Below are 24,409 nucleotides of genomic sequence, written 5' to 3'. Positions count from 1 at the left end.
CTTTCCTCCTCTGACCTTAAAGATACGCCCTTTAGTCGTTAATAAATTTGTAAACTTCTATCATCTCTTTTATAGAGGTGTATGATCTTATTGAGGTGTATAAAATCATGACACAAAGAGTAGGAGTAAACGGGTCCTTTTCAGAATGGCAGCAGTGACTAGTGGGGTACCGCAAGGCTCAGTGCTGGGACCCCAGCTATTTACAATGTATATTAATGATTTGGACGAGGGAATTGAATGCAACATCTCCAAGTTTGCGGATGACACGAAGCTGGGGGGCAGTGTTAGCTCTGAGGAGGATGCTAGGAGGCTGCAAGGTGACTTGGATAGGCTGGGTGAGTGGGCAAATGCATGGCAGATGCAGTATAATGTGGATAAGTGTGAGGTTATCCACTTTGGTGGCAAAAACAGGAAAGCAGACTATTATCTGAATGGTGGCCGATTAGGAAAAGGGGAGATGCAACGTGACCTGGGTGTCATGGTACACCAGTCATTGAACGTAGGCATGCAGGTGCATCAGGCAGTGAAGAAAGCGAATGGTATGTTAGCATTCATAGCAAAAGGATTTGAGTATAGGAGCAGGGAGGTTCTCCTGCAGTTGTACAGGGTCTTGGTGAGACCACACATGGAGTATTGCGTACAGTTTTGGTCTCCTAATCTGAGGAAAGACATTCTTGCCATAGAGGGAGTACAGAGAAGGTTCACCAGGCTGATTCCTGGGATGTCAGGACTTTCATATGAAGAAAGACTGGATAGACTCGGCTTGTACTCGCTAGAATTTAGAAGATTGAGGGGGGATCTTATAGAAACTTACAAAATTCTTAAGGGGTTGGAAGGCTAGATGCAGGAAGATTGTTCCCGATGTTGGGGAAGTCCAGAACAAGGGGTCACAGTTTAAGGATAAGAGGGAAATCTTTTAGGACCGAGATGAGAAAAACATTTTTCACACAGAGAGTGGTGAATCTCTGGAATTCTCTGCCACAGAAGGTAGTTGAGGCCAGTTCATTGGCTATATTTACGAGGGAGTTAGATGTGGCCCTTGTGGCTAAAGGTATCAGGGGGTATGGAGAGAAGGCAGGTGCAGGATACTGAGTTGGATGATCAACCATGATCATATTGAATGGCGGTGCAGGCTCGAAGGGCCGAATGGCCTACTCCTGCATCTATTTTCTATGTTTCTCTGTTTCAATGAGAGGAATAGTTCGGGTAGATGCACAGAATCTCTTGGCCAGATTAGGGGAATCGAGGACCAGTGGACATAGGTTCAAGGTGAAGGGGAAAAGATTTGATAGGAATCTGAGGGGCAGCTTTTTCACACAAAGGGTGGTGGATGTATGGAGGTTGGGGCTGGGACTATCCCAATGTTTAAGAAACAGTTAGACAGGTACATGGATAGGACACGTTTGGAGGGATATGGACCAAGTGCAGGCAGGTGGGACTAGTGTAGCTGGGACATGTTGGCCGGTGTGGGCAAGTTGGGCCGAAGAGCCTGTTTCCACACTGTATCAGTCTATGACTCTATGTATCCAATCAACCTCCAAAGCAACAGGGAAAACAATCCAAGTTTGTCCAACCTCTCCTTATAGTTAATACCAGAGATCTTATACAGGATCTTTGGTCAATACCTTCCAATCCAGGCAGCATTCTGGTAAATCTCTTCTGCCCCCTTTAGTTATGAGGAGTAAGTGCAGTAACTGGTTATTCCCTTACCCAGTACTCTATCTAGCTGATAGGTTAAACATCAGGACCTGCTGGCAAAGCTCTGAGATCATTAATATACCAGCGGCTATTGCTTCTTGTTAGACTAGCAATGCATATCAATTTTTATATGCTTCAATGCATTTCTATTAAAATCATAGCGTCATATTGTGACATTTTATTAGAGCAGTGACCTTTGTTTTAATTTCATGGGGTTAGAATATTCAAGCATCACTTGAGGCTTTCTGTGTACTAATTTGCAATCTGTTCTCCTTTAGTTTTTTTGAAAACCTACACACGCACCTGAAAAAAATGAATAAAGAACTTAGTATATCTGAGTTGAAACCTGCATTGCAGTCCAGCAGAGCAAACAACCTCACCTGCAATGCAGCATCTGTAAAGATAAATGCTAACTACTGAGTGTCTACTAGATAAATATCTACTGTACCGATTCTGTGCAATTTAGTCTGTTGACTAAAGTGCTTCAGCACAAGTTGTTCAATTGTTCCTCGGTTTCCTTACATTTTTGCCTGTTACATTTACAGACTATTCAGGTTCATTGCTTATGTAAGTCTTTATTCCAAAGGGCTCCTATTCTTCCTGGCTTCACAATAACTTTAAATTGAAAAATTACCATTAAAGTCCCATACACAGCAATCAAGAGTCCCACTGCCTGTAATTCACCAAATATGGTCTTGTAAGTATCTAAAGACTTTCATTTGCGGTTGTATGTGGCTAAAAACAGTTTCAGGTAGCTGCCAGAAAAGTTGAGAAATGTGCTTACCCAACATTAAGTTGGATATCTTTCAGTTTCCTTTGGACACTGGTCATTATTTGGCTGTCTCAAATTGGTCCTCATTTTAATAAATTGTTGGAATGAATTGCAATTTCTCCCAATCACTCTCTATCCACCAGACAGCCTTTTCTCCGACAATCAATATGCTGTCAAACCACAAACTTTAAATTATCTAAATGTTGCCTATAATTGCCTCAGCTCTAAGCTCTGAAATTCCATTCTTTATTCCACTTTCATGTAAAATGGACCTTAACACTGTTCTTTTTAACTGTATCTGGCCTATGTCTACATGGCTCAATGTCAATGCATTAGGTAGATACAGATGAGGAGGGTTTGATTAGTAAAGATAATAGGCAGGTTAAAAGAGCTAATAGTCAAATCTAAAATGGAGTCATTCCTCTACAAAAGCATGATCTAGTAGAACAAAAGAATGGCTCGGTGCCAAGTCTGAATGACTTTGTAAATTGAATGAACACAATATGGAAGACAGGTCTTTTCAATAAAGACATTAAGATGGCAGCCTGCAGTAATAACATGTGCTTCATTCAAGGCCATAAAGAAGCCAATATTGAAAAAATAGCTGACGCTCAAGAGATAAGTAATAACTTGATATTGGATGAGCTTGATTTGGACCCAGCCTTCCTGTCTTCTGAAAGGCTGCAATCATGCCATATTCAGACTTGATAGGAGTGTTTTACTGATAAGAAAAATGTATCATTATGCTAACCCTTCTTTGTTCTGTGAGTGGGGGCCCGAGAAGCACTGAGCAACGTTTGTGCTCATCATAGATCTTTGCCACTCCCGTCTGACGAATCAATTAAAGATTGCCATGGTTTTACCTTTAACAGTTTTTGTTGTTATTTGCTTTTTAAGAAACGTACTTTGACAAGGTGGGGGAAGGAACAGTGGAGATAGAAATGGTGGAAATTGGAAGGTGATTAGTGGATAAAAAATGCCTGCAGATTCTAGCATCTGATAAGAAAAGGTAAAGAATGGAACTGACAGGGGTTGTGATAGAAGGTCAAGGTCAAAAAGGCCAAAAACTTTATTTACCATTTGTGCTTACACACATAGGAACTCTTGTGCGGTTGTTCAGAGAGTCAAGTCAAGTCAAATTAAAAAGACACACAGAAAGACACATAATCCATAAAAACATATACTTCTCTAGAAATAAAAAAAGAAAGTGCCTAAAACCCTATATAAAGGGGAAAGTGAGAGCATTGTAACTTGCACAAACCCTATATAAAAGTGTCGATTGCATTGTAAATTGCACAGGCCCAGGAGACAATATAATATGATATAATATGATATGCTATGAGGTAGGTCAGGACATCAGTTCATTTTGTTTTGGCCAAGAGTCTCACTGTGGCAGGGAAGAAGCTCTTAAAGGATGGGAGAGGTGAACAGCATGGGAGGGAAGGGGATCTAGTGTCCCATCGGGCAGAAGATACAAAAGCTTGAAAGCACATCGGATACAAGAATATGTTCTTCCCCTTTGTTATCAGACTATTGAATGGACCTCTTATAATCCAAAGGTGTATTCCTAAACACCCAATCTGCCAGATGTACTGATGAAAGAGGACATCTTGGATGTCCTAGAATGGAAAGTCTCATCTTGGAAGCAGATACGGTGAAGGTGGAGAAATCGAGAGTGAGGAATGGCATCCTCGCAAAAACATGTGGGAGAAGCTATGGTCAAGGTAACGGTGGGAGTTTGTAGGTTTGTAGTAGCTGCCAATAGTAGATCCCTGTGATGGAGCCAGAGACGCTGAGAAGGGGGAGAGGGTTGGCAGTGATAGTCATGTGAATTTGAAGACAGGTTTGGAAGTTATTAGTAAAGTTGATGAAATCAACGAGTTCTGCACGGGTGCAAGATCCAGTCCCAAATAGTTGTTGATGGAGCAGAGAAAGAATTGGGGAATTGTGCTGGGGTACATTTGGAACAGGGAGTATTCAACGTAGCCAACAAAATAAACTGGCATAGCCGTACACCTTTGACTTGAAGAAAGTGAGAGGAATTATAAGGGATGCTGGTAAGGGCGAGGACAAGTCCTGCCAGGTGGAGAAGAGTGGTAGTTGAGTCAAGTCAAGTTTATTCATCACATACACATACGAGATGTGCAGTGAAATGAAAAGTGGCAATGCTCGCGGACCTTGTGCAAAAAGACAAACAAAGAAACAACCAAACAAACTATAAACACAATCATAAACACACACATATTCTTTTACATATTAAATATTGGAAGGAAAAACGTTCAGTAAAGTTAGTCCCTGGTGAGATAGGAGTTTACAGTCCGAATGGCCTCTGGGAAGAAACTCCTTCTCAACCTCTCCGTTCTCACAGCATGGCAACGGAGGCGTTTGCCTGACCGTAGCAGCTGAAACAGTCCGTTGCATGGGTGGAAGGGGTCTCCCATGATTTTATTGGCTCTGGAGTTGCACCTCCTGATGTATAGTTCCTGCAGGGGGGCGAGTGAAGTTCCCATAGTGCGTTCGGCCGAACGCACTACTCTCTGCAGAGCCTTCTTGTCCTGGGCAGAGCAATTCCCAAACCAGATGGTAATATTTCCGGACAAGATGCTTTCCACAGCCGCTGCGTAGAAGCACTGGAGGATCCTCGGAGACACTCTGAATTTCCACAATTGCCTGAGGTGGTAAAGGCGCTGCGTTGCCTTACTCACGAGTGCTGAGGCGTGTGATGCCCATGTCATATCCTCAGAGATGTGGACTCCCAGATATTTAAAACAGCTCACCCTATCCACAGGATCCCCATTTATCCTCAATGGAGTGTACGTCCTTGCATGATGTGCCCTCCTAAAGTCCACGATCAGCTCCTTCGTTTTTTTGATGTTCAAGAGGAGGCTGTTATCCTGGCACCAGAGTGCTGGATCAGCCACCTCCTCCCGGTAGGCCTTCTCATTGTTGTCTGAGATCAGGCCCACCACCACAGTGTCATCAGCAAACTTAATTATTGAGTTGGAGCTGAACCTAGCCACACAGTCATGTGTGTACAGGGAGTACAATAGGGGGCTGAGGACGCAACCCTGGGGCGATCCTGTGCTCAGGGTGAGGGACTTCGATGTATTCCCTCCCATCTTGACTACCTGGGGCCTGGCAGTGAGAAAGTCCAGGACCCAGGCACACAGGGAGGTGTTGAGCCCCAATTCCATTAGCTTCCCGGCCAGTCTGGTGGGGACTATCGTGTTGAAGGCTGAACTGAAGTCTATGAACAGCATCCTCACGTAGCCCCCCCTTCTGGCTGTCAAGATGAGAGAGAGCGGTGTGCAAGACCTGGGAGACCGCATTGTCCGTGGATCTGTTTGGACGGTATGCGAACTGCAACGGGTCCATGTTCCGAGGGAGGAAGGCGCAGATGTGTTTCTTCACCAGCCTCTCAAAGCATTTCATGACTACCGAGGTAAGGGCCACCGGACGGTAGTCATTCAGACAGGCTGGGGAGGCATTTTTTGGTACCGGTAAAATGATGGATTTTTTGAAGCAGGCAGGGACCACGGTATTGTCCAGGGAGAGGTTGATTATTGTAGTGAGCACAGGAGCTAGTTGCGTAGCACAGGACTTGAGTACTCGCCCCGAGATGCCATCGGGGCCTGCAGCTTTCCTCGTGTTCACGCGTGTCAGAGCCCTCCTCACGTCGTGCTCGGACAGCGAGAATGTGTGCATATTCCTCCCTTCAGCTTCGGTAGCCAGCCCGCTGACGGTATTGTCGATAGTCGGCAGACCTGGGGTGGTGTTGCCCATCTCGAAACGAGCGTAAAAGGAGTTCAGGTCATCAGCTAGGGTGGTGCGGATGAGGGTGGGGTGCTCCGGTAGTTGGTTACAGTCCGTAGCCATAGAGGGAGTGCAGAGAAGGTTCACCAGACTGATTGCTGGGATGTCAGGACTGTCTTATGAAGAAAGACTGGATAGACTTGGTTTATACTCTCTAGAATTTAGGAGATTGAGAGGGGATCTTATAGAAACTTATAAAATTCTTAAGGGGTTGGACAGGCTAGATGCAGGAAGATTGCTCCCGATGTTGGGGAAGTCCAGGACAAGGGGTCACAGCTTAAGGATAAGGGGGAAATCCTTTAAAACCGAGATGAGAAGAACCTTTTTCACACAGAGAGTGGCGAATCTCTGGAACTCTCTGCCACAGAGGGTAGTCGAAGCCAGTTCATTGGCTATATTTAAGAGGGAGTTAGATGTGGCCCTTGTGGCTAAGGGGATCAGAGGGTATGGAGAGAAGGCAGGTATGGGATACTGAGTTGGATGATCAGCCATGATCATATTGAATGGCGGTGCAGGCTCGAAGGGCCGAATGGCCTACTCCTGCACCTAATTTCTATGTTTCTATGTTTCTATGTAGCCCCTGCCACAGGCGTCTGGTGTCCTGCTGCTCAACATTGACGACTGCTTTGGTGCCACCTCCTGCACCCACACACAACTGACTGACTTCATCCACTTCACCACCAACTTCCATCCGGCACTCCAATACACCTGGACGATTTCAGACACTTCCCTACCATTCCTTGACCTCACCATCTCCATCGCAGGGGACAGACTCCTGACCGACATACATTATAAACCCACTGACTCACATGGCTATCTGGACTACACGTCTTCCCACCCTGCCCCCTGCAAAGACTCCATCCCCTACTCCCAATTCCTCCGCCTACGCCGCATCTGTTCCCAGGATGAGACATTTCATACCAGGGCATCGGAAATGTCCTCGTTCTTCAGGGAACGGGGATTCCCCTCCGCCACCATAGATGAGGCTCACACCAGGGTCTCATCCATACCCCGTAACACTGCTCTCTCTCCCCATCCCCGCACACGCAACAAGGGCAGAGTCCCTCTGGTCCTCACCTTTCACCCCACCAGCCGGCAAATACAACACATAATCCTCCGCCATTTCCGCCACCTCCAACGTGACCCCACCACTCGCCACATCTTCCCATCTCCCCCCATGTCTGCCTTCCGCAAAGACCGCTCCCTCCGCAACTCCCTCGTCAATTCTTCACTTCCCTCCCGCACCACCCCCTCCCCGGGCACTTTCCGTTGCAACCGCAAGAAATGCAACACCTGTCCCTTCACCTCCCCCCTCGACTCCATTCAAGGTCCCAAGCAGTCGTTCCAGGTGCGACAAAGGTTCACCTGCATCTCCTCCAACCTCATCTACTGCATCCGCTGCTCTAGATGTCAGCTGATTTACATCGGTGAGACCAAGCGTAGGTTGGGCGACCGTTTCGCCGAACACCTCCGCTCAGTCCGCAATAACCTACCTGACCTCCCGGTGGCTCAGCACTTCAACTCCCCCTCCCATTCCCAATCCGACCTTTCTGTCCTGGGTCTCCTCCATTGCCAGAGTGAGCAACAGCGGAAATTGGAGGAACAGCACCTCATATTCCGTCTGGGGTCCTTGCGTCCCCTTGGCATCAACATTGAATTCTCCCAATTTGGCTAGCCCGTGCTGTCCCCTCCCCCCCTCCCCTTCCTTCACCCTCTAGCTGTCTCCTCCCATCCGCCCGCCCTCGGGCTCCTCCTCCTCCTCCCTTTGTCCTTCTTTCTTTCCCCACCCCCTATCAGTCTGAAGAAGGGTTTCGGCCCGAAACGTCGCCTATTTCCTTCGCTCCATAGATGCTGCTGCACCCGCTGAGTTCCTCCAGCAATTTTGTGTACCAACAGGGGAACTGTTTGGATCTGTGTTCAAGGAAGAACTGGAGAGCCTTGAGGTCTAAGTGATATGGAATGGAGGTGTTAAGGCATTGTATGTCCGTGGTAAAGATGAGGCGATGGGTCCAAGGAAATGAAAGTTATTCATGAGTTGAAGAGCATAGGAGTTGTCTTGTAGGTAGGTTGGAAGGGACCGGACAAGGGAGACAAGGTAAAATTGAGGTATTTGGAGATGAGTTTTGTAGGGCAGGAGCAGGCAGAAACAATCGGTTTGCCGGACAGCTTCACCCCAGTCACTTCCTCTTCTCCCCCTCACCCATTAGGCAAGAGATAGAGAAGTTTGAAAATGTATGTTTGAGGGACAATTTCTTCCCAGCTGTTAACTGGCAACTGAACTGCCCTCTCATCAACTAGAGAGCGGTCCTGACCTCCCATGTACCTCATTTGATTACTTATCTTTAATTGGATTTTATCTTACATTAAATGTTATACCCTTCATCCTGTATCTGTACACTGTGAATGGCTTGTTTGTAATCATGTCCTTTCATTGACTGGATAGCACGCAACAAAAAAGCTTTTCATTGTACATCGGTACACCTGACAATAAACTAAAGCTAAAACTAATACCCCTTACCCTGATTCCTGTTATCTACAGTCAAGAATGTTCTATTGACATGCTAGAGGCAGGAAACATGTTCCCGATGTTGGGTGAGTCCAGAACCAGAGGCCACAGTTTAAGAATAAGGAGTAAGCCATTTAGAACGGAGACGAGGAAATACTTTTTCTCACAGAGAGTGGTGAATCTGTGGAATTCTCTGCCTCAGAGGCAGGTTCTCTGGATGCTTTCAAGGGAGAGCTAGATAGGGCTCTTACAAATAGCGGAGTCAGGGGATATGGGGAGAAGGCAGGAACGGGGTACTGTTTGGGGATGATCAGCCATGATCACATTGAAGGGCCGAATGGCCTACTCCTGCACCTATTGTCTATTGACATAGTTCCTGCAATGGGAGAATTAAATTCTTACTTGCAACAGCACACAACAAGTTTGTAAACACAGTAAGATAGACATAAAATGCTGGAGTAACTCAGCAGCATCTCTGGAGAGAAGAAATGGATGACGTTTCGGGTCGAGATCCTTGCCTCAAGAAGGGCCTTGACCCGAAACGCCACCCATACCGCCTCTCCAGAGATGTTGCCTGTCCCGCTGAGTTACTCCAGCATTTTGCGTCTATCTTCTTCGGTGTAAACCAACATCTGCAGTTCCTTCCTACAAGTTTGTAAACACAGTACTTAGTAGATACCAGAACAAACATAAAATGTGCAATAAATAAATGTTGCTGCAAGTAACCGTTTCCTTTGTCAGTCCATTCGACAATTAAATACGCTTGATTTTTAAGCGTCTTAAAGTTTTAAGAGACTTTAAGATTTTGCCTTCCACCACAGTGAGGAGGTGTTTGGTGAACTCACTGTGGTGGATGTTAAATTTGTGTTGATTGTGTGTTTTTGTCATTTTTTATTATATGTATGACTGCAGGGAAACGAAATTTCGTAATAAACGAATGTTCTTCTTCTTTTCTTTCTTGATAAACACAAAGCACTTGCACGGAATCGAACGCGTTGTCGCCGGGCTACTTCTGGCTACTTCTGGCGCCAGCGAGCCGACGCTTCGGCTATTTCCGTCGCGGAAAACGAGCGCTTCGGGCGTTTCCGTGAAGCGGAAGTGCCGTTGTGATGAGTCGGGGTAGAGCGGAAGTGAGCGGCGGTCTGATCCGGCAGTCCCTCCACAGACAGACAAGATGGACGCGGGGTTTTTCCGTGTAAGTAATGCAGTGGCCGCGCAGAGTGTCCTAACCGAGCACTGCTCTCTTGATCGTCGCTTTCAGTAGCAGCTGAACCACCCAGACGGTTCTGCGGGTCTGCTGCAGCGTTTTAACCGCATAAAACAGTGTTTATTGTAACCCGAGCACACAGATACGGCCTCAGTAATCGCGCGGCGCTGAAAATGGCGGCAGCTTTCGGGGCACCGTGCGTGCCGGGGAAATTAGACTTTGTTTAATCCGGCTCCATTGCACGCCTGTTTAACACAATGTATGTCCATGTATCCCGAATCCAAGTGTGTGGCACACGCCCAGTTTAAAGTCGTGACGAATAGGATATAATTTTGTTTTCCCAAACAATTAGCTCCAGTGCGGCAGGAGGCAGCGGCTAAGGCCGCGATAGAAGCCTGCGAGGAGGCAAAGCAAATGTCCAAAACATAGGCTCCAATTTCACGAGATTCGTTTTCGACGTTTGGCAGTTTCCCTTTTGTTTTCCGAATGGTTGAAGTGTTTTGAAAATCTTTTCCTGTAGGGCCTTAATACGTTAACAGCGTGGTTGCAAAACAGGCTGGCGCGGTTAAGTACCAGAAAATGGGCCAAGTTATCTTTGATAGCGTGCACACTAAGTTGAGGCAGTTCTCGCAAAAAAAAATCACACATTTATTGTGTTTGGATTTAAAATATTTAACCCGTCCAACCAAACACATCTCACGATCAATTAAAAATTGGGAATAAACGTTGGATATTGTACAATTTTAACAGATAACAGGGAGTTAGTTACAACTTTTGTAATCACATTGGGACTTTGGAAATATGTTTTGTCACTCGGGATGATTAAAAAAAACCATTCTTAGCCTTGCCTGAGTTCCGAGGCTACTATTTTATGAATTGTAAAACCCAAACTTTAGTTCTGTAAATAATAGATACGCTGAACTTATACTTCCTGTAATTGGAATAAAAATAATTAGAGTGCAAGACTGTTTTTGGCTTAGAGGCTGAAATTCACATGCAGCTTAACTTCCTCTTGTGTCCTGTCATTAAAAAATAAGGATTTGCCTGGAATCTGTAGTTTGTTACTGTTAAAGTTTGTAGGCAATCGGCAATGCAGTTGGGCCAAACCCATAAGTATTGAAGCTGGTCTTAGTCATACAGCATGGAAACAGGCCCTTTGGCCTAACTTGCCCCGGCCGACCAGAATGCCCATCTACACTAGTCCCATCTGCTTGCCTTTGGCCCATATCCTTCTAGACCTTTCCTATCCATGTACCTGTCCAAATGTCTTTTAAATGCTGTGATAGTATCCTGCCTCTATCTGCTCCGGCAGCTCGTTTCATATATCCACCACCTCTTGTGTAAAAAAAAAAAAAAGAAATTGCCCTTCAGGTTCCTATTAAATCTTTTCTCTCTTACCTTAAACTTATGTTCTCTGGTTCTTCATTCCCTTAATCTGGCTAAAGGACTCTGTGCATTTAACTTATCTATTCCCTTTATGATCTTGTACTCTTCTATAAGATCACCCCTGATTCTGGTGCGCTCCAAGGAATAAAGTCCTAGCCTACACAACCTCTCCCTATAGCTCAGACCCTTGATGCCTGACAACATCAAGGTAATTCTCTGCATCCATTCCAGCTTAACAATATATTTCTTATAACAGGGGAACCAAAGTTGAACATAATACTCCAAATTGGTGCTTACTATTATGTCATATTCTGTGTAGTGCGATTGGGGTATGGTTACATAATGTAGAAATAAGATGACTAAAGCTTTTCATGGGTACCCAGCAAAAAACAACCGTTTAGGGAGATGGATCCAAAGCTTGGATAGTCTAACTTTAGAGAGGATTGTAATGTAAAGTTTAAAAGTGAGAAAGGGTCAGATTTAAGCAAGGAGAATTTCCTATATATTGCAGAACACTTGCGGGTTTGGAGGAAATGTCATTCATCAATAGGTGAATGACATTTTAACTTATTAATGGTGTGAGAACTGGGTTTCAGATGGCTTAAGTTGAGAGAATGGAACATTGGAGACACATCGGGTAAACTTTGGCAATATTAAATCTAAATGTGACTAGTTAATAAACAAAATGCAATCGGAGAGGTTAATAACATTTTGGTTTTTATGCCAAAGGAATTGCTTGTATTTCAGAAAGTGAGGAAATGTTGATCTACTTTTTCCCATGCTCACTTTCTGGAGTGTTATTTAGTTTGGAGAACTGCATCACTAGAATACATTTACTTTACAAGAGCAGAATGATAACAGGTCTTAAAGGATTCAATTGGGGACAGATAGTGTATAATTTATATTATCATGTATTTGTTGTGGGCTATTTGGTGCATCAAGTTATGGTTGAAGGTCTAGTTCAGAGTGTAGGGAAATCCTCAAATGAAGATTATGTTGAGTTTGTGCTGAGATGTGAAACCTAGGTTTGATCTGCCCTCATTGGTGATGTAAACTGTTGGAGTTCTATGGCCTGATCAATATTTATCCAACTATCAACATTATTGGAGCAGATTTATATGATCATTATGTATCTGTGTGATTTACATGGAAGTAACACTCAATGCATGCTGGAAACATCACCAGGACCATGCTGGCTGGCAGAAGGCAAGCAATCCCAATAGTCCAATTTTTCCTCTATTGGCATATCTGCAACATTCTCTCGTGCCCATCATCACACCTTTAGGTTTTTTGCATTTTGTGTATATTTGATGCAATTTGCAAATAATGTTTAACTTATCATGGTTTTGGAATGTGGAAGGAAACCTGCATGTTTACGGAGAGAAGTGCAAACTGCGCACAGACAGCAGGATCAACATTGGTGTCCTTGGAGCTGTGAGATAGTACCTCTAACTGCTGCACCATATGCCATTGTGCATTGGGATTTCCTCAGGTCGAGATGTATGCATTTTTTTCCCCGATTATGTCACTTCCAACTTGCACTCAAATATATAAAATTCATAAATATTAACTCTGATTACAGAATCTTAAATGAGTTTCTGGTCAACAGTGATTACAGTAATATTGGTGATGAGCTACTTGATTGTGGAAGTCAGTTGCCTTTGTATTTGCGTAGCAATGGAAAACAAAATTTGACTGGGTTGAGCAGAATACAGGATTGTTCAGATCTGTGAAGTATGAAGTAGCTTGAAGAGATGGGTAATGAGCAGGCGGTTTGCGGCAGGGATTAAAGAGCACGGCACACATTTTGCCCTTGTTTATCTGAATTTAAATTGGAAGTCAATTATATCCCATATCATGCCAAGTCCGAGGAAATGGTAAAAATGTGAGATTGGGGTCAAGAGATTATATATAGAAGTTACCTCATTCTTGCTGGTTACAGTGAAGCATAATATATGGCCTGCAGGATGGTGAGCAGCAAGCACCTCATGCCTTGCCCTCCCCTACCTGTACATCCTGAGTCTGACTTTTTGTCAGCAAAAGTCATGTGGAGTTATAGGGTTGCCTTGTTGAAAATGTTTTTATGAAGTATTCAACGTGAGAGGGGCAGAGTGTGTTGGAAGGAACTGCAGATGCTGGTGTACACCGAAGATAGACATAAAATGCTGGAGTAACTCAGCGGGACAGGCAGTATCTGGACAGAAGTGCCAGACCGAGAACCTCTTGGGATGTTTTTGTAAGTGGTTCTTGGGCGATTTGGAAAGTTAGTGGCTTTTCTCACAAAAAGGTTATGCAACGCTAGCATAGAAGAAACGGGTGAAAGCCAATGATAGGTCTCCAGAAGTAACAAATAGGTGCTTGAAAATAAGCCACTGAGAGTAATTGGTAATGAATGGCTAGATAAGAAACATATCGGTAGGTCCCTCATGTTATTTTAATCTCTGAAGGTGACATTTCTATTAAGGAATTATCACCTTAAGGCTGATCAGTCGTGTTGCTTTATTTTAAGCAATTGTCTTTTGTGTCATGAACATAGTATTTTAAATGTGGTCCATTCAGTACATCGGATTTTGTTCCCAGCATTGCGAATCAATTTAATAATGTTCTATTGAAAGTGATGTGAAACACTGAGGCTCTTAAATTTTGTTCTAAGTTGCCCTGCATTGATCTTTTTTCTTCATTAACTCAATCAAAGCATTTTGCCTGAACCCCATTATGAAGTTGTAGTCAATGGATGCATTTCTTTATTTTAAGTCCATGCTTTTTTTTTTACAAATTTCAAAAATAACATTTTAGCTACAAATCTCAAAAATAACATTTTAGCTACATTGCAAGGAATTGGATATGAGAAATGAATATGAGCCTTTTAAAAACTACTGATTGATATTATTGAAAAGAAACATGAGGAAATAACAGACATGCTGAAAAGTTATTTAATATCATTAATTGTAGTAGTTTCCAGACAGTAGATGCCAGAGAAGCTGACATTAAAACAATAATATAGTGTCATTAATGATTGACAGATCCCCAGGGACAGGTAATTTTCAAAGGAAATAGTGTGAATATTCCAGATATCCTAACTATAATATTTCAAAGTTCTCTTGATTTGAGAACCATTTAAGATTGGAAAATAGTGCCTGGCGCTCATCTATTTAAGAATGTCGAGAGGACGAAACCATATAATAATACGGTCATGTATCTATTGTCACATAATTACCAAAGCACATAATTAAGGATAATCACTGGACAAATTACAGCTGTTTCAAGCCCCACCCTCCCCCTTGCACGTTCAGCAAAAATAGGTTATTTATGCCTTTTGCATTTGAATTAATTTTTTGAAGAAGTCGTTAAAGTACTGGAATGAAGGATGTTATTTAAATTGACTTCCATGAGATAGTTCATAAAGTCCCTCTCCGCTATTAATACGCATTAAGTTGAATGCACTCTATTAGTCCAATAGGCCAAGTGGTAGGAGTAACAGGGATGTTGTACTGGTTAGTTTTGTGGTCTGCTTGCTCATATAATTATTCCTGTTTATAATTCAGATGAATTAATAGAAAACTACACATTCAAGATTGTCAGGAAGGGCATATGTTGATTGGCATTGGAAATAGCTTAGACAGAAGTAATACATTTAGTGAAGAAATTGAATTAATGTTTAACAATATAACAGTGAGAGTGAGAGCTCCAGAAGCGTAGTGAAATTAAGAAACACTGCAAAGTTTAGAACTCTTTGCTTGGTCATTTGTGAAGTAAATTGATCGATCATAGCTAAACGCGTGTTAAGGTATATGGGACAAAGGCTGGTATTGTGAGATAGATCAGTAATGATCTCACTGAGATCATCCAGCAGGCTGGAGGGAATTGATAATCCAGATCTCTTCAAAGTAATGTTAGCAGAACATCATAACCTTTTAGTATTTTGCCAATTCCCATTACCTCCAGGTATATTTCTTTCACGTGTGTCCTATAGCTAAGATCAGGACAATTTTTTTTTTCCCTCCAGTTTCGATTTAACGTCACAACATGGGAATCTTGACCTATTTACGGTGGTGTCTACTGTTCTAGCTGTAGCAAAGACCTAGGCTGACACTACAGATATTTTAAGTGGCTGGTTGATGTTGCACCATTCAGTGCCTATTAACTCTTGAATCTTTGATTTGTTCACTGGTTGTTGTATGGCCTATTGATTTAAATTCCAAGAATGAATGCGCAGCTTATGAAACTTAATAGAATTTTAAGGCTAATGCAGCATTTAATTCACTCCTGTGTACATAAGATTATTGCCTGTAATTGTTTTAAATTATTATTTTCATGACGTTTCTGATTTAAAGTCATCTAGTTATTTTCAAAATGTAATTTTAGTGCTCTGCATCAAAATTCAACGGGTAGTTTGCAGCTTGTCTGATTTCTAATTAATCTGAATCCCTTTCTCTTCTTCCAACGATCAGATTACAAGACATCAATTATCATAAGGTATCCATATAGTGTATTCGGAATAGATATTTTCATCCAAGTACCCTACTTTCAAGGGGAACTGGTGCAGTAGGGCAATATATGTGAAAAGATAAGGAGGATTATAAGATTCCATGGAATGTGGTGAATTTCTCTTTTGGTGGTATATTTGTTTCCAATACAATCCAATGTATGGATTAAATCTTTGGTGAAATGCCTTGAAAATATGGTTGGCTTGTACCAGATTATTCCAAGTTTAAAGCCCATATTTGGTGATTCTAAATAGTGCAGTACTATATCATTCAATTTTTTGCTGCCAATTTTTAATTTAATTTTTTTAATTAAATCTGTTTAAACATGTTTTTAAGTAAACTTTTTATTCCACCACTAAAATAGCTTTATGTTTATAGTTTGGCTGATTTGTAGTACTATATACTCAATGCAGCTTAAACTATTAGTTTATCGATTGTACTGCATAAATATTGTAAGATTTATTATTATTGTTTTTATTCATAACCGCTATTTTAACTTATTATGACTATTTTCTGTGATGATTCAATATGTACTTGCATAAACTTACTACTTATTACATCTAATTATTTTAATTGGAATATTGTATATATTTGACTGCGTAGAGACTTTGAGTCTGTCTATAATCTTTATCAGAAAATTGTTTTCTATCCAAATTATACATTGATCTTGGATGACATCTGTGTGTGGGATTGACCCGGTGGCATTTTGCATCTTCTATTTATGATTATTGCTCATAATGAAGGTGCAGTAATGTTGCTTCATACATTAGGGTGAATATGGATCCAAATTTTAAATTGATTAGGAAAGCAGATAATTAATAAATCACAGGGGTACTAATAATTGAAATTACATTTTAGGAAGTGAGTAATCGCTCTGGTTCAAAGTAGGGTGGATGGAGCACAATTTTGACATTTGCCATGTATACCTAACTCCTATATAATAAAGAGCACAACCAGTTAAGGTGTATCTATAAAAAGCATTATTAATATTGCCTCTTCAATTTTGCTGGTTAAGTTGGTATTTCTTGCTAAATTATTGGTAATTGTTTTTAACATCATTGGCATAGGCAGAGGTAATTGGAATTAAGAGTGCTCAATAATTTTGCCCACTGTCAGATGAACTGCAAGTGTTAGTTTACAAATAAAAAGTGCTGTGATAACTCAGCGGGTTGGGCAGCATCCCTGGAGGGCATGCACAGATAACATTTTGGATTGGGAACTATCTTCATATAAAAGATGGTCATCGGCTACTTCAATTTAGTCAACATTTTCTAAAAAATAGGTTAAGGGGTTGATCACAATGAAGAGTATAGGTGTTAATAATGACAGCCTATTATCGATGATTTCAGAACAAAGCCGAGTAAGACTTTTCCACAATGGTTACAGCCCTGAGATTTCCCTGATGTGGCAAATTGCCCAGATATGTTCTTTCCACAAAAAGATAGACATATCTAATATGGCCACTGAGTGCGCACCAGTTTATTTTTAGTCGGCAACAAATGATGGAAGCGGCAATTAACTATGATACCAGGTGGCAGTTATAACTTGCTCGCTATTCTACCAACCTCATTAAAATCTTTGGTCTAAATTTATGCTGAATTCCGAAGGTGAAATGAAAATAATTACTTCGACATGTTGATACCATTGTTCAAAAATGTGATAAACTGATCTTGGCAAAATAAAATACCCTTGGATCAAATGTATCTATCAGTGCCGGAACCCGTCCTTGCTGAAAGAAATAATTATATTGTTGGAGGCTGCAGAACTTTCTCAAGCCAGTATACTAAAACCAATCATCTCCAACTACTTCAGCAATAACCTGCTGCTATAAAGTTATTATTCATAATGCATGAAGAGAGTATGACCAACTTCAAATACTTTGTTAGCTACCTTCATTTGACATTCAAAGACATTTCCATTGCTAAATCATCCATCAATTAAATTGTATTTGCCATTGAACAGAAACTTAATTGAAGTGGGGACATAAACACTGGTGTTTAGAACAATTCAGAGGCTGTGATTCAATGACTCAGAACCTGATTCCCAAACTTAATTTGCTGTCTGCACGTTCAAGGGTAATTAAATACTTATATAAAGTCAAGTGCAGCTCTAACAAGACTTGCTGATCTTGACAGTATTTAGGACAAAGAAACCTCCTTGATTGGCACTCTTTCTTAAGAGTATGCCCTCTAATACTAGTCACAATGCTTTCTGACTACACAATGTGCCTTAGCAATTAGGAAAGTTTTCACTGCACCTCCTAACAACTGAAAAGGCAACAGGTGCACAATGTGCTAGCCTCAGCTGGAAATATATCCATCTTGTTTGTCTCTTGGTCAAAATCCCAAATATTCTATATCATAGGCAGTAGTTGATTTGCTTCCACATAAACACTGCAATTGTTGAAGAGGACCAAATTTAAAGCCATTAAAGGCTGGCCATGATGTCCCCATACTGAATAGAAACTGCTTGTTTACATTTGCCATCTAGGATTACAAGCAAACTAATAGTTTATTGGATAAAGTGTTGAAGAGTTCCAGTTTAACTACTGTAATTCATAGTCTGATGTTTCTTGTGCTTCAATTTTCATCAGCATGCTGCAGGGTTAAATGTCGGTATCTGAATTTATAGGAGCATGTGTATCATTATTCTAACCTAAGGTTACACTGTGTACTTGGCGGGTTTGATGTTTTCAGTTCATAGAGTAAAGCACAGACAGTAATTATGTTCACAAAAATGCTGGAGAAACTCAGCGGGTGCAGCAGCATCTATGGAGCGAAGGAAATAGGCGACGTTTCGGGCCGAAACCCTTCTTCAGACTGATGGGGGGTGGGGAGGAGAAGGAAGGAAAAGGGGAGGAGGAGGAGGAGACAGCTCGAGGGTTAAGGAAGGGGAGGAGACAGCAAGGGCTAGCAAAACTGAGTTGGATGATCAGCCATGATCATATTGAATGGCGGTGCAGGCTCAAAGGGCCGAATGGCCTACTCCTGCACCTAATTTTTATGTTTCTAAGAGGGTATTTTGTGCTAGCCAGTCCAACTTTCAATGGCAAAAAACACAAACTGCTGAAGGAACTCGGGCCAGGCAGCATCTGCGGTAGATTATATTTTGGTCCAGGGCCCTTCCTCAGTCTGAAGATTTTTGCTCTGAGTTATCTTTTGAATGGGATTTATCAATAAATGTGTCAAATTGTTGGTGACACGCCATCGACGTACTGATGAATTGTTGCGCTTTAAAGCTGCATCTTTTGAATTCAATTTAAACCAATGTTCACTCTGTATCCTTAACTGGATTTTTAGTTATCCCGTGGTGCAGTTTTGAAGAACCAGTTTCCTAGCCAATACTTTGTCTTGCTTAATCTTTACTAAGAAAGTTTATTTGATAATTATCTAAATGTGCAAGTATTTTGTATGCAAATTGGCTGTTACAGTCCCTACACTGTACAATGATAACATTTGTATTTAATTGGATGATTACACTTGTATTTAATTGGTTTGTGTTGTCTAGAGGTGACATGAAAGGTGCTTTGTAACCTTTGTCATTCCAAAGCTCATTTTTCTCCCAATATTGAATTAAGAATTTCTGATACTGGCAAAACAGTAAATTGAAGAATTGAGTTGTAATAAAGCGTTCAAAAATAAATTAAACTTAATTGTCATGCTATAAACCACTTTCCATTTTCTATTTTTATAGGGAACCAGTGCAGAACAAGACAATCGATTCAGCAACAAACAGAAGAAACTTCTAAAACAGTTGAAATTTGCAGAATGTCTTGAAAAAAAGGTATTGTCTTTCAAGTTCATTGCAGAAATAGCTTTGATTCATTGAGTACCTTTAACATTTTAAAACATCCCAAAGCATGTTACTGGATTATCATTGATTAATATATATCTACAGTGCATGTAGAAAGTATTCAGACCCCACTTTTTCCACATTTTGTAACGTTACAGCCTTATTCGAAAATTGATTAAATTCTTCTTTTTATCATCAATCTACACAATACCCCATAATAAAAAAGCAAAAACAAATGGTGAGAAATTTTTGCAAAGTAATTAAAAATTAATAAATGAAATATCACATTTACATAAGTATTCAGACACTTTGCTCAGTACTCACAGTCGCAGTAGGCCACCTGAAAAATCGCCTGAGTGGGACAGGCCCATGATTATGTCAGTTGTATTGCATCTATCTGCATGCCCATAAACATCTCTAGAGAGTCATTAGTTATGCTGTACAACCCGCACTGGCTTTGTATCATTTGTCTATAAGATCAATGGTTCTCTTGCTGTTAATAGATTCTAATTAGTTGCATTAGAGTAACAATTCAGTGTACAATTGTAATGTAATCTTTAAAAAAATATATAATTTCAGGTGGATATGCATAAAGTGAACCTGGAGGTGATCAAGCCATGGATTACCCAGAGAGTGACAGAAATGCTTGGTTTCGAGGATGATGTTGTTATTGAGTTCATCTTCAACCATCTTGAGGAGAAGGTAATAATTGGAAACAGGAAAGAGTCTTTGAAAAGTTATTGTGATGTGGTTTTTCACCTGGTCTTTTGGTGAAAATTTATTTTGTAAAGTCAGTTCTACTTGTTTTCTGCACAGTTAATGTTGACAGTAAAAACATGGTTTAAAAAGCTGCAAGGATAGCTTTAAATGTGGCAGGATTCTTTGTGGGCCATTCAGCACTTTTAGCTATTTTCACAAGGGTACATTGAGATTTTTTTCTGAACTTCGTATTTTAAGTGTGCTCTATTTGGAAATCGATTTGGATTCCAAAATGGAATTTGATGATTGTCAGTTTAATTGGTGCGTAGTTTCTAGATTTTAGAAGATATATTTAGCTAGTTTAGATTACATTATCTGATTTTCCTTCCCTGAAATGAAACTAAAAAATGAATGTCGATGGATTGCTTTTAAATGCCGAATGAATTTGTTTATACAAAGTTGAGTGCTCACCCTTATGAGTGCTTAATATACTTTTGTGAAACGGTTGAAATTATTGAATGACCCATCAGTTAGCCCTCAGGTAACAAAAAGAAAATCCATCATGTATGTGTTCTTACTTGTTTTATTGTATAATAAGCGCCTTTGACAGCATTTTTCTAATGATCGTGTGATTTATGATTTAAAAGGCCTGAACCAAAATGGATGTTATTCCGTCTGAAGTATAGCACCATCACCTTGTTAGGTCACAGCAAAGTGAATTCCAATGTCGCTCTGACCCTCCTCCCTTGATGATGCAGTGTGTGTTTGGAGGTGAGTTGTGTAAAGTGACCAGACGAAAATCCTCATGCCATTCAATGAAGAGCACTCGGACAAAACTTTACACTGCTCAGAAGTAACAAGTGGAAAGCAAAACAGTAGCCAGATTAGATGAGGAAAAATGTGCCATTGCAGATAAAAATTGTTTTTGTAATCTGAATATTGGAAATGGCTTAATAGTGAATCTTAAGGCTTATTTATGATCAATGTTCAAAAAAAATGTTTTCTTGAAACTTTCAACTAAAAATCAAGATGTTGGAATATTTTTGGAGGGCTAATTGTTTTTTTGTTTTTTAAACTACTCAAAACTTCAACTCGCCACTGCAACCAAGGGATAATGAGACTGTCTTTCATTTTGGGGAAGATTGCCTAGAAATTATATAGAAGGAAAGTCATGTTTGATGTGGAACTACAAATGGTGTATATGGAATTTGTGTAGGCCTGAGATTCTATTTTCATGTGACTCAAATGTATCCTCAACATTTGAATGTGTCTGATCTAGTTTGTCCACGAAGAAATGTTCAGGCTTTTTTGATAAATGTACAACAAAATAACATCTATATTACTAGGCAGAACGTTACATGGAAGTGAGATGTTCATCTTGGGGACAAATTAAGTGAAAGTTTCCTTTTCGCTGTGCTTGAAGTGTACATCTTAATAACTGATCAACACATGGCAATAATGGTGTATGTGGAAAGCTTGGAGCCCACACCATTCTGCCTGCACCCTGTCCCCCCAATCCTGTCCCACAAATATATATCCACCATTGCAATAGGATGAAAACAATTTGCAAGCAAGGAAATAAGAAATGCTTCAGATCTTGATGTTGGCCTGTAGCAGTCATAGCAGCTGTGTACGATTTTACTTGCAACTCTATCTGAGGCCCTTCAAAACTCCAGAAGGTTCAAATTTCATTGCAACTAAATAAACATGGATCTTATCACTAATTAATATATTCTTGGAAAACGTTCTAAAGAGCAGTGTGTGTTCTGTGTACTAGTACTTTAATTTGAATAAAGTACAAACAATTAATATTAATGCTGGAATATTTCTCAAATATATAAATTCTTTAATCTGTGGTAGTTCATATTAGCAGATCTGGGTTACTTTTGCACCCTGTATCTACAAAGTAGTTAAATTTGGATAATTGTAATACCATAACCACAGTCAATTAAACTAACAGTGCTGCCAAGATCAGATTGAAATTCATTTATTTAATATGATTATAGATTACTGTTGGTGGCCATGTACTACACAATGGTATAGGTATGCACTGGCCAAGATTTTGGATTACAATCAGTGGAATGCCAGTGTTCATGTTCATCGAATTGCTACACTGTGCCTAGTTTAGGAATTTGCATGTTATTAGATTCATGATATAAAACTCAGATCTGGAGAGGTAGGACAGTTCTTTCATGGAGTATGAAGGCAAGTTTATTTAAACAGTTTAAGCCAAAGTTGAATATAAACTGTTCATTTTTCTTTTATGTGGCTGTTTACTCATTATTGCTTGTTCGTCTCTTACAATTTAGATAAATGATATAACATTATACTCAAGGTGATTGAGTTGCAGTAGGGAGTCGGAAGCAACCCAAGGGAACATCTTTCTCTACAGGGGACTTGGAACTTTGGGTTCAGGAGTCGGCCAGAAGAAGTTGAAGACCTCAGGACTCTGTACATGCTTTGTGGTGTTCTGACACGTTTGTGTGCTTTTTTTACTGGACCTCGTTGCTCTGGCAACCTATGTGCAGTATCCGTTCATAAAACTCCAGAATGCCCATTGGCTATTGTCAGAAATAGTGAGAGGCAGTCTGGCCTCGTAAATGGGATTTAAATGGATTGTTCATATTGAAAGAAATCTTAAGGCAAAGCTGACATTCAGCCAGTTTATATAGGCTGATAGTTCAGGGAAATTGCATTGATGATGCACAGCATAGATAGAAAAACTATTAATGTAATTTTACCATCATCTAAAGTATTGCCACTGTCAAGAATATTGAGGTAGTTTGAAAGAAGTAGGTTGAATTGCTTTTTGATTTTTCCATATAACCTTCCTGCTTTCATCTTGTGTCTGTTGCAGAACCCAGATGCAAAGCTGATGCAGATTAACTTAACCGGGTTCTTGAATGGAAAGAATGCAAGAATGTTCATGGGAGAGTTGTGGCCATTGCTGTTGAGTGCCCAGGAAAACATTGCAGGAATCCCATCTGCTTTTCTGGAACAGAAGAAAGAAGAAATCAAACAGCGACAGGTAACATATTTGTATATTTGTGATACAATTGATATCCTAGGGTGAGATAATTTGTGTAGTCTTTGTGATGGGATTTATCCTTTGTATTTGTGGATAAAAGTAGTTCTGTATGGTTTTTGTGATTATATGCAACTCCATTGAACTTGATTTGTGTATAATTTAGCTTGAGCGCTGATTTAGGCACATATTACCTTAACTGTTTCCTGGTGTCTTTTGCTTTGTTGATTGTGTATTTTTCTGTCATGTGAGGGCATTTGCTGCTTGAGAATGTGGACATCTGACCCGAGTCCAATTGGAGTGTTAGAATTCAATAGTGATAAGCAGATTACTTTTTTTTAAAGTACCATTTGAGTTCATTGCAAAATCCTGATTCTTTTGGGGGAAAAAGTGGATTTAAAATAAAAACAGACCTGAAATTGAATCTGCATTCCTGCTGACCACCCTCTGTTAGTTTCTCCCACTGGGTCAAAATGTTCCAAGCATCTGAGTATGGCATTGATGTGTCTCTGCACTGGGTCAATTGGATATCTATCACAGATTGGTCAGGGCTTGGGTTGGGTGTCAATTTTACATATTTGGGGGCCATGGTGATGCTATGCCATGCCACAACCATTCTCGTATGTGAATGTGTGTTGCTGGCTCGGAGGGAACATAAAGAGGAGCTGGCTGGACAGGTTGCATGAGTAGCTGGGAATGTGGCTCCTGTGAACAAAGCCTACAATGTGGCCTACTGTAGGCTGGTGGAGTCTAGAGTGGCAAATTATTTCCCCTGTTCTGGGCTGCGACTGCTGGCCCCCAATGCACAATATAGAAATATGCCGATTGAACAGGTACTAGGTGTAAAATTGGCTTTATGCATTAAACCCACGTGCAATAAGCGAGTTCGGTATTCCGAAAAATGCAAGGAATCATGGGGTTTGTCAAAGGTCATTCGCCATAAAGAAAAAGCGAACGAATGCTGGCTGAAGAAACTGTATAAATTCTTATCTTTATTCTTAATTTATGTGTAAAAATATATTTA

General features: G+C 40.8%; 1 protein-coding gene across 7 annotated transcripts in view; it reads left to right on the top strand.

Annotated features, from left to right (window-relative positions):
* Window positions 1-9,901: 9,901 nt before the first annotated feature.
* srrm1 (serine and arginine repetitive matrix 1) overlaps window positions 9,902-24,409 on the top strand; it is a 39,661-nt gene continuing 25,153 nt past the window's right edge. For 6 of the 7 annotated variants that reach the window (XM_033045173.1, XM_033045170.1, XM_033045172.1 and 3 more), the window contains exons 1-4: window positions 9,902-9,984; window positions 19,563-19,652; window positions 20,241-20,363; window positions 23,218-23,388. In XM_033045173.1, the coding sequence (XP_032901064.1) occupies window positions 9,964-9,984; window positions 19,563-19,652; window positions 20,241-20,363; window positions 23,218-23,388 (405 nt within the window). In that variant the 5' untranslated portion in view covers window positions 9,902-9,963. Of the gene's footprint in view, window positions 9,985-19,562; window positions 19,653-20,240; window positions 20,364-21,008; window positions 21,132-23,217; window positions 23,389-24,409 lie in introns of those variants that run through there. The other variant, XM_033045175.1, reaches the window with a different exon arrangement.

Source organism: Amblyraja radiata, chromosome 27 (genome assembly GCF_010909765.2).
Source record: "Amblyraja radiata isolate CabotCenter1 chromosome 27, sAmbRad1.1.pri, whole genome shotgun sequence".
Taxonomy (NCBI): domain Eukaryota; kingdom Metazoa; phylum Chordata; class Chondrichthyes; order Rajiformes; family Rajidae; genus Amblyraja; species Amblyraja radiata.
This window is presented reverse-complemented; position numbering and strand designations above follow the sequence as displayed.